This window comes from Conger conger, chromosome 1 (genome assembly GCF_963514075.1).
Source record: "Conger conger chromosome 1, fConCon1.1, whole genome shotgun sequence".
Lineage (NCBI taxonomy): Eukaryota > Metazoa > Chordata > Actinopteri > Anguilliformes > Congridae > Conger > Conger conger.
In genome coordinates, this window is record NC_083760.1 from 73384506 (window position 1) to 73395557 (window position 11052).

The following is an 11052-nucleotide window of genomic DNA, read 5'->3' on the forward strand; positions in this document are numbered from 1 at the left end:
TGAGTGAAACATGCAATAATACACATAGATTATCCACGTCTGTGGGGTTGCAGCTTGAAGATGATGGATAATTGATGTTTTTTCTGAAGAATTCACAGCCCAGTAGTAATGCTGACCTACTAGCTTTCTCTTAGCAGATATGGCGCTATAAGGGAACAGTATGTCCACAGGAGGGGCAAAGTTTATTTTGTACAGACTGACAAAGCCAAGCAACGCTCAAGTCTTACAGTAGGCGAAATTTAAAGCATGCTGCTTGCTTCATTGTGTTCAATGGCACATACAAAAGAGGATATCATATTGATTATTCCAGTGCAATGTCAGAGCTATCTGCATACTTCAGCATGACAACTTCAGACCAGGTAATTTCATTACAAATTATCATTAAAAAAAGAACAAATAGGATGAGCATAAAAACACCAAGCAGTTGTGCATGTGTACAAGGAAGGTAGACCTGCTACAAATGGATTTTAATATCTGTGAATCAACTATTTTGATTATGAGGATCACAAAATCATTCAAATTAAAATTACAATTTGTATTTTCTCATAACAATACCAACTTCATTCATTTTCTATTTCATAAGAGTTAATTACAGAACATGATGAAAATCCACTGTGAGTTTCACGTATAAATCATGCTGAAAAGGCATCCTAAGGCAGATTGCATTTTTGTGGAAAATAGCTAATAAAATAGCACCACTCAGAGGAAATGTTTGACCACCCTCTTGTGGCCACATAACAGAGGTTTAAACATCCTGGTAGACATGTTCATTTGCAGTCAGATTCTTGATGTGTGTGAAATCAGATTGAGTAATAAAACAACTCAGTACTACTACTACTCCTAACAATAATAATACAACCATTTTATTTGTATAGCACCTGTTGTACATAGGCTGTATCACAAAATGCTTCACAGATCATATGAGTAAAATAGAGCAATCAACCAACACAGTAATAAAAGTTTACAAAAATCGGACTCCCTCCCTTTGTCCTCCGGACACCACCATCACTGCTCAAGTCAGCTGTTTTATCTGGCCCCTGATTTAAATGCCAAGGTCCTCTCCCACTCCACCTCCACAGCCTTATACAGTTCCATTGAGGCTTGGGCATCTTCGACCGAGGAATGCCCTTTATTCCCAACCTGTGAACAAACATACACATTTACTGGAAACAAGGATTATTGTGACACATATACATAAATATATTCTTGTTTCTTCCCCTTTATATCCATTTTCATATCCCGTCACCTGAATATCCTGGTTTAAGAGGGCTTTGGCAAGCCTCTTAAGTGAAACAGCCTGCTTTTCTGGCAAACCAGCCTTCTTGTTGAGCAGGGGAATGCGAGAGGTGTCACGGGTCAGCCCAGCCGGGTGGCTGTAGGTCAGAGCCTTGAAGTCATTGTGGATGGCATGCCCAACCACCACTTTCCCAGCCAGGATCTTTACTATCTGAAGGGGTGGAATGATACAGAGGATTAACATTTGCTGAACTGGAAATGAACTGCTTTAGATCATCTTCCACTTGTTTAGTCAAAATTCTATCACAACTGGTTTTGGTGAATTCTACACAATTCTTGAGCAAGTGTATTTTTTTAATGGATGATAGATTGTAATGGCCAGTTCTTAATTGTTCAATTCATGAGAAATTGTCAAGTGACACATTGTCAAAAAGGGTATAAGTACAGTTAACTTCCCGGCCCCAAACACAGCTGAAATCACCCAGAGAATGTATGGTTCCAATGCTAGTTACTCATGCCATCGTCTCACCTCTTTCTTGGCTTGCATGAAGGGAGTAGCATTGCAGAGGTGTTGTCGGCGTATACCACTCCACTTAGTCCGGAAGTCAGTCACAGGGCGGGTTGGCATGATGTACTTATCATAGATCACATCGCCATCATATGAAACAATGCTGCAGCGGGCAAGCTCACTCAGCTGGCCCTTTGGCCCTGTGCCCACCATCTCACAGTCAAGAGCCAAATACTTCAGAGGATTTCCAAATGGAGGTGCTGCTCCAAGGACCTGAGGGCGAGTTGAGCCGGAGGCAAGGCTACTTGTCGTGGTGACAAAGGTGGTGAAGCTCTGAGATAAGGTAACAGTAGAGCCCTCGTACCTCTTGGGTGTGGATTTGGAGCCGGTTTTGAAAAAGCCAGAGGCTGTGGTCGCACTGTTCTTGAACAATGGTAAATGGGGCCGGCTATTGGAAGGAGTAGGTTTGGGGATGGTGATATTGGAAGAAGTGGGTTTTGGGATGGTGCGATTGGAAGAAGTGGGTTTTGGGATGGTGCGATTGGAAGAAGTGGGTTTTGGGATGGTGCTATTGGAAGAAGTGGGTTTTGGGATGGTGCTATTGGAAGAAGTGGGTTTGGGGATGGTGCTATTGGAAGAAGTGGGTTTTGGGAGGGTGCTATTGGAAGAAGTAGGTTTGGGGATAGGGCATTTGGAAAGAATGGGTTTGTGGACAGAACTTTCTGGATGAGAGAGAGTGGATGCAAAAGTGTGCTTCTTTTCATTTTGCCAGGGCTGGGGTCCTCGATTTAGGTTTTTGGGTCCCTGCATTTTACTCCACTGATTCTGCTTGTCACGAAGAAAGCCTTTGCGCTCAAGGAATCGGCGCTTCTTAACAAATCTCTCATGTTTTAAGTTTCTGACTGGCTCCTTTCTCATCCCAACAATGCTGGACTCACCATTGCAGGACAAATCCAGGTTTAGCGATAGCCCTGACATTTTGGCCAATTATCTAAGCAAAGACCACAACGTTTTGCTTTTATGAGCCAAAAAGAATAGAAACTTCCTCCTTTCAGATATTGTATTTTTCCTCAAAAACTTCTGTTTGTCTTCAGCTTGAGGCGGGGTCCTGACAAATTGGGAGATCCATCTAAAAACATCAGTTGAGAGTATTGAAAAAACATTACACATTCTTAGTTGGATTACCTACAGTTAGACTTTAATTTGTGGCAATAGAAAATTTTTGATGAGTAGTGATTTATGTGGCAATACATCTTGTAAATAGGTTATATATTGGATTGCTTTTTGATAAAAAATGTATACAGCATGTGATTATGAAGCAAAACTTCCATGTTCCATATCACCCAATTGTCACAGGTGACAACAGGTCTGTGTCTTTTGTACAGCCACTTGTTAACCAGTCCAGATTAAGCATACATAATTTGTAAGATAATTTGTATTCCTACAAGATTAACCAGAAATGCCGAATGGAGAATACTTAGCTGGCCAACAGCTGATACAATGCTACTAACAAGGAAGGAAAAACTAAAAGTTAATTGAATTTAAAATAGAAGCAGAACAATGTGCATTTGCATCATATAGGCCTTGGCAAATTTCCCTCTGCCAATGTTTAGAATAGTTAACATTTTTCAATAGTGGACAGTGAATGTCAAAGGGCAATACATCTGCTACAATGTTTACTTAAACTAGAACAAAGCTCAGTGCCCAGGTCGGGTCTTACCCCCAACGTTCGATGGATTTAGTGGCAAGAAGTTGATTGATGCGAATCGACAAATATTTCAGTAGACGGTAAAATGAAGACAGGTCCGGATTACAAGATGCGTGATTTTCGCGATGCTCATTGTTGATGTTTAGACCTAGGCAGGTAGCTAGTTGACATTACCTACATTGGAGACAACGTCTCAAGTGTTCGACTGCGCGATATAATGACATCACATTCACATCGGCTGATATTGCTTGTATGCTTTGTTGTGAATAGCCATTGTTTTCATTACCTCATTTTGGATCGTTCTAAATAAGAGGGTCATATAATTGCCTAAAATATAAATGACACGAGTACCAGTGCCATGCCAATTGTGTTATTTTCCCAGTTAATACATAGTTGACATCAGTTAAACATGGATGGTCTCAAGCGTCAAAAACAGATAAGATACGGAAAGTTCTCAGCAGGCAGACTAATTTAACAGTATTTACAGAATGCGACAGAATAACGCAGTAGTTGATCAGCTCGCTACAGTGTTACAGTAGATAGCCATTAGCTTAGCTGCTGAAACAGAAATGCCATGGCAGATAGTTGCCAATTTCATTACGTGTAATCCCATTTAAAAGCCTTACCTTTTCTCATTCATGTAAATAGTGAGTTGCATCTATTGTGAAAAAAATAATAAATAAATAAAAAAAACAGTGATTTGGGTTTGAGCTAGCTAGCTAGCTAACTAGCCACGCTTGGTGGTAAAGCATAGTTAGCATGATCTTTGCTAGCCACCGAGCTACGTGTTTCCATGTTGGGAAAGTAACTTCCGGGTTCAGAGGCCACGAGCCCAAATGAGCATGTTCCGTCTCAAGCCTGCTGCTCCACATGACTATTGACACCAAAGCTAACGACATAAAGCAAGTTAAGTCCCATATCCAAAATAAGTATATAGCTATTACAGTATAGTGCTAATGCTACTTTACTGCGGTCCGGAATCGAAGATTGTCGTGTAACTTAGTGTAATGATCTGACCGTAGTGGACGACAGTAATTCATAATTGGTTTGCTCGGTGTTAACAATGACAATTTCCCAAAATTATCTTTCTGACTGTTAATGCACCTTGTAGTTTAGTAAACCGGCGATTACGTTTCCACCTTATCTGGTTTAAGATGTAGAGATTGTTGACACAGGGACGTTGACGTGATGATGACCTTCCAGTCTCTAACAGCTGAAGAGAAGAAACGGCTGGCGAGAAACCTCACTTCCTTTCTCTCCCAGTACAAACACATCTCCGACTCCTACATAATTGTGCGTATTCCTCAATGACTCTCTTTCTCTCTCAAACCTTCGATAGTGTTGTTGTAGCTGTAATTAACGGTTAATCTAGGTCTGTAAAGAGCATGAAACCTGATGCCAGTGGGTTTACTCAGTACATCCAGTGCTTTGGAGGTCTGTGTGTGTCAGCACCTAAATACAGGCTCCACAGAGTCTGCAATGTTAACAGGTGTATTTAATGTAAAAAAGAAAATGTGCAGTCTTTGCTCAATATCAAAACTGTACATAAAGAGGGTAATCATGCTGGAAATACTTTTAAGAGAACAATCCTGTTTTGTAATTAATTTTTCAAATTCTTTGTCTAATGATTGTCTTGTATTATTACCTCTGAAGGAGTTTTTTACCGAGGGTTTGTGGGATGCTTTGCCCTTTCTTTGGACTGATGCCCTCCGCGACCTAGCAGGCCCCCAGATAGCTGACCTATTGCTGGACAGCACCTGCAAGGATAGGAGGTAAGTGCTTGTCTGTATGGACACATAATATTTACACATAAAAATATTTTGCATAAGAGACTATGTATTCAACTGAATGTCTTGTGAAACACTCTTTTCAGATATCCTTCTGTCTGGCCTCTTTCCCTTCTGGCATTCCGGGCTACAGCGCATGCCTTGGCTTTCCCCAGAAGGACCTGTGACACTGCAGTACAGAAAGTAGGCACCCGGGGCCTGGATGAGTTCCAGGAGAACCACAGCCAGAGCTCACTGCTGGGACACAACTTCCGGAAGCACGTCAAACCAAAGAAGCAGCATGAGATCAACAAACTTGGCCAGGTACAGATGCTACACCATCCTGCCAGTGCTGACATTTATCAGCAGTGATTGGAGCAAGGCTCCTAATGTTTGCTACTCCTTCAGTAGGTCCGGCTATGGCTGTTCTTTTGATGTTAGTTTCGTTGGTTACTAGATATAGTTTCTTGAGGCAGTATTGTTTTACTCTCTGGGTCCCAATATTTAAAAAATTAAGAAACAGTGCTCTATACGTATTCTATCAATTTGGCATAGCATTCTCAATGTCCAACCCTGGTGAGAATCAGAAAAATGCATTCATTTTCGGAAAAGGATGTGTGGAACATTTGGTCAAAGCAAAAAAAAAAAAGAAAAATTTTAGAAGCTAAAATGTATTTCTAAAATCAAACCTTCAATCAGTTTGGTTAGACATGCCAAACTATGCCAGCAGCAGCACATTTCCTGTTGTCTTGAATTCACTTTAACTAAATGATAGGATAGATAAGCTTTGAAGCCAGTATGAGGAACTTGTTAAGTAAAAGCTTATGTTACCTGCATGGATTGGAATTTTCCACTAATCTGTCTTTTCTACAGCTGGTGAAACAGCTCTGTGATCTGACTGAGTGTAACAATGTCGTGGATGTGGGTTCAGGACAGGTAACTAAATAAAATTGTGACTTTCTGTGCATTAGATACTTCCTAGCAAGTTTTACTTAAAAAAAACATGCAGTGAACTGACCAAACAGCAAGTTGCATATGTTCAGAAACCCTATTGCTTTCTAAGCTATATCTACTGTAGGATCAGCAACCCTATTGCTTTCTTAGCTGTAATATGTATTGTAGGATCAGCAATTCTTAACATGTCCGTTGACAATTACTTTATTAGGGCCATTTGACACGTTTCCTGTCATTTGGACTTGGCCTATCAGTCACTGGAATTGAGGCTGATCCTGCCTTAGTTGCTATGGCTTCCAAGTTTGATGGACAACTACTGAGCACACTGCAAAAACAGAGTTTGAAAAAGGTGAGAAGAAAAGGTCCCACAGTTTGTTTTGCTTTACTATATGTATACATTGTATACATTTCCCAAAACTGTCAATTTCAGCATGGGATTGTATGTCATTTTAATGTTCTGTTGTTCATTCTCTTTCAGAATGTTGCACCTGAGCAATTAATTTCCCCAAGGCACTCACCCCATCATGTGCTTGGCTGGGTCAACCCCAAAGCATCATGGGAGGACTTTGTCCAGCTACTGAAGAAGGGAGGATCTGAGTGCTGTGGTCCTACATGTACAGCTTTTCCTAGAAAAAAGCGACCTCGGGAATCATCATTAAATCCAGATGAGCGCCCTGACAGTGTGATCCTGCCCAGCCAAGCTGACACTGACTGTTTGGTTTCATCTCAGGCTAAGAGCAATGGCAGCTGGTCTGACCCTGTACCTGGTGCCAACTCTGCATCCTTACAAGGCCCTCTTGAAATCACTTTTGAGCCATCTCCTCCCGCCGCCTGCTACCCCAAACGTCATTGTAAGTTTAAGACAGCAGAGGAACTGGGTCATCTTGCCAGTAGATCTCACACTTCGCCCTTCTCTAGCAGGACTTCAGATACACCACCACATGCAGACTGTGTGGGCAGAGCAGAGCGGGAGGAAGAATCAAGGTTCAATGATCCAAGGTTCATCTTGACAGGCCTTCATGCCTGTGGAGACCTGAGTGCCACACTGCTCCGTCACTTCGCCAGCTGCCCCCACATACTGGGCATCACCTCAGTGGCCTGCTGCTACATGAAGATCACCACCCATGACAACCCCACTCCTCCGGGAGTCCTGGCCCCCCCTTGTCCAGCGCACCAAGAGGAGCCCTCCCACTCAGTGTTCGGCTACCCAATGAGCTCATGGATGCAGGGGTTGCCAGGACACCAGCTGTCCTATAAGGCGAGGGAGGGAGCATGTCACGCTATGGAGGACTACCTCCAGAGGCTGAGAGAGGAGAGTCAGCTGCTGAGGATACACTGCTACCGAGCCGCTCTGGAGACCGTGATTCGGAGGGCTCAGCCAGACCTGCGCAGGGCGGGCATCCAGACCATCAAGAAGGCTCATCTTCTGCCATTTCATGAGTGAGTATCGCCAAGATCGACTGATTAAATACCTTGCTTTTGGGAAACATCTTGAATGTTTGTTATATTTTTGCAATTGCATTGACAGAATATAGCGATGTCTGTGGCTCACTCAGTGACCATGTTATGTTATTAATGAGTCCCTAGGGTTTAGGCTACTGTCTTGAACATATTTTCCAAGACAACGGTTCTGGAAACCCAGTGCATGAATGTTAAGGCGTATTCGGGCGGATGTCTCCCTTTTCAATGGAATATTGTTAAAATGTTCTACTGTCTGTTCTGGCTCCACGGTGGTGGAACAAACTCCCGGTTGAGGTCAGAACTGTAGAATCTCTTCCCACCTTCAAGCGCAAACTGAAGACGCACCTCTTCAAGCTGCACCTCTCCCCGTCCCTCCCCACCTCCCTGTAAACGTTAATTGTTGTCTTTCTGTGACTTACTTTTTTGTGTATCGGTATTTTTAGTTTGGCTAGGTAAGCAGTGTTTGGCTAGTTAAGGGGTTTGATCATACTTTTGCGTTTTGTTTGTTTGTTTTTCTGTTAAAAAAAATAGAATTCGAATTGGCTTATCTTTGTTGTACTGGTAGCAGTTGAAATTGTACTTCCCTCTAGGGTCTTTCAGCGCACTTATCCCTGGTTATGGGTATGCACTTTGTTGTACGTCGCTCTGGATAAGAGCGTCTGCCAAATGCCATTAATGTAATGTAATGTAAAAATGTCTGTTTTGATTGTCATCTTGAGTGGCTTGAGTGACATTGTGTGATGTAGGCATTGTAAGCAAGTGTATTTTAAATTACTGTGTAGAGGGTACTGCACCGTTTTTTTTTTTTACCAGGACACACTCTCACAACTAAAGGATGTATCTGTCTGACCATTAACAGTAACTGTCCACCATTACTGTAATATTGCTTTTTCCTGCAGATATGCCCGTCTGGGACTACCGCGAGTCGGACTGCCCGCTGATCTCCCGCTGGACCAGGTTGAGTTGGATGCCATGTTGAAGCAGCAGGGGAGGGTGGTAGTGTACTTTAGCCTGGCGTTGCTGCTGGCACCTTTAATCGAGACCTTGGTGCTGCTGGACAGAATGCTTTTCCTGGAGGAAAACGGTAAGGAGGGAGGGAGTGGGAGGGAGGGTGGTCTGTCGCTTTTCATACTTGCTTTAGGACACATCTGGGACATGTAATAAGCTTTCTATGAGGGACACATGTATCGATATATGATTTGATAATTATTAAGTTATGTAGTATGAAATAATTTAATATACAGTACTTTTATTTACAGACCTTTTTTAAAGAAATTGTGACTTTTTATGCAGACATTGCAAATACCGACACCAACATCGATTTCTTTCATTGATGATGTGTGAATACCTTTATTCACCTTCCTCCATCTTTACAGGACTCCAGAGCCAGCTGGTTCCTCTCTTCGATCCCACGTTTTCTCCTCGAAACCTGGTGCTGGTGGCAGTAAAGCCACGAGAGAGTAGCGCCTACACTACACACAGTGTGGAAAAGCATGAACAGGACCATCAGGTCTGCCATCCACAAGTTGAAGAACGTAGGCATTTGTTAATTCAAGAAGAGAAGGTTCCAGAGGAGACCGCGATGTAAAAGCAGTAGTACTCCCGTTCACCTCAGCCTTACTGCAGGGGTTAATGGACTATATCGCAATTTACAAGGTTACATACTCCTACACATATCTATTATTTTATGTTGTTGTTGTTACTTTTTAAACAAAAGTGCTTTTGTACTAGATCCAGTTAGGTAACTTTGCTGTAGTGTTTTTCTATTTGGCATTTCTTCACCCTCCCTTCCAATCAATTTTTAGTTGCAGTACTATCAGTGACCACTTGATGGTGTATGTTACCTCACTCCTGCTCCATTTATTTGTACTTGCAGCATTTATTGTCATGGTTTGGCATCAAGGTCAAACTTTTACTTAAAAATAAAGAATTTTTCCTTAAAAATAAATGAAAGTTAAATTCAGCTAATGCTGTCTGCAAGTCTAGTTTGATCTGACTAGACTTGCTCATACTGCTTTTTATCCATTGGTGTTGACTTTGACTTGCGAATAAAGTCTGACCTTTAATCTGCCGGTTGTGTGATTGCTAGTGCACTTCTGTTAACATGCTTGGTTGCATTTAATGTGTATTTAATTAGTTATGTTTTTCAATGGATCAGTGTTGTGTGCCTTGTACTGGGGTGTACCTGTATTTTAATTTGACTAATGTTGTATCATTTGGGAATGAGCTAAAGTGCTAAATGATTTTACAAGTGGGCTACTTGGCAAATGTTTAGTATTGTCTATACTACTATGTAAGTCTCGTCTCTGCATTTCTTATGGATTTTAACATTTAATTATCACTACAACAGTTTAATCTGTTTAATTACTGTTTTTTACATTTAACAGTCTTCTGTGATTGCAAAAAATATTGATATGAGCTGAACTGTGAACTGTGAACACAGTTTAGCTCATATAAATATATATTTGATTATGCCTGTTACAAAATTCCATGTGGTGGAAACTATAAACTGTAGGTTTGGTGTGTTGTTGTTGGTATAGTCATGGCAGTGTTTATCTTGTGGATCAAGGCACATTACATTAGCATTACATTAATGGCAGACGCTCTTATCCAGAGCGACGTACAATTGACTAGACTAAGCAGAAGACAATCCTCCCCTGGAGCAATGCAGGGTTAAGGACCTTTCTCAAGGGCTCAACGGCTGTGCAGATCTTATTATGGCTACACCGGGGATCGAACCACCAACCTTGCGGGTCCCAGTCATGTACCTTAACCATTACGCGACAGGCCGCCCCAGTTGGTTGCGGAACCAACCCTGTCCTTTTCACTGTTGAGAGCAATGACTCCCATGATGTTTTTAATGGTTGACTCTGAAGATCTATGGGCACCTCTCATTAATGAAGTGTGTTTGGCCACAGACGTGTTGCTTTTTTGTTTATCACACCATTCTCTAAATTCTAGCGACTAGTGTGTAAAATGTTTGGCACATTTATGAATATACCGTTATAATTAGCTTGATTATTATGATGGATAAATGGGTGTTTTTTTATATTTTCTTTCTCATGAATTTGCTCAACTCAGGGTTGTAAACATCCAACTCCAACCTCTTGGCCTTGAATGTCCAACCGTCTGTGTTCCATGGCCAAACTGCCCTGCCTGAACCTGCACGGAGGGATGTGAAGACCTTCAATATGCGCCTTTGATACGGGCACCCTTTTCAGCCAGTGGGGGGTGCTTGAGTGCGACAATCCCTCTCCTACTGAACTCTCCCATACCCTGCATACCCTGGGTGACGCAGGTGCCAATTGTGCGTCTCCCTCTGGAGCTACTGGCCAGGCAGCACTGGCACTGCCATGCACCAAAGCTCGGCTCTGTAACCGAAATACACGTCTGAAGAGATGTACGCACACCAGTGCTCT

General features: G+C 42.1%; 2 protein-coding genes across 5 annotated transcripts; one reads left to right on the plus strand and one right to left on the minus strand.

Annotated features, from left to right (window-relative positions):
- Positions 1-835: 835 nt before the first annotated feature.
- isg20l2 (interferon stimulated exonuclease gene 20-like 2) lies at positions 836-4711 on the minus strand. Of its 3 annotated transcripts, none has more exons than XM_061232431.1 (4): positions 4557-4711; positions 1766-2873; positions 1247-1447; positions 836-1140 (listed from the first exon to the last, which is right to left on the minus strand). In XM_061232431.1, the coding sequence occupies exons 2-4, from the start codon at positions 2720-2722 to the stop codon at positions 1027-1029; spliced, it is 1272 nt and encodes a 423-aa protein (XP_061088415.1). In that variant the 5' UTR covers positions 2723-2873; positions 4557-4711; the 3' UTR covers positions 836-1026. The 3 variants fall into 3 exon arrangements, with proteins under 3 accessions (XP_061088415.1, XP_061088397.1, XP_061088405.1); XM_061232413.1 differs by having other exon boundaries at positions 4079-4711; XM_061232421.1 differs by lacking the exon at positions 4557-4711 and adding an exon at positions 3465-4063.
- On the plus strand, positions 4255-9703 carry mettl25b (methyltransferase like 25B). 2 transcript variants are annotated; one of them, XM_061232370.1, is made up of 8 exons: positions 4256-4745; positions 5106-5224; positions 5326-5542; positions 6092-6154; positions 6384-6521; positions 6651-7612; positions 8533-8717; positions 9010-9703. In XM_061232370.1, exons 1-8 carry the CDS (start codon positions 4641-4643, stop codon positions 9219-9221), a joined length of 2001 nt encoding a protein of 666 aa, XP_061088354.1. In that variant the 5' UTR covers positions 4256-4640; the 3' UTR covers positions 9222-9703. The 2 variants fall into 2 exon arrangements, with proteins under 2 accessions (XP_061088362.1, XP_061088354.1); XM_061232378.1 differs by lacking the exon at positions 6092-6154 and having other exon boundaries at positions 4255-4745.
- The last annotated feature ends 1349 nt before the right edge of the window (positions 9704-11052 follow it).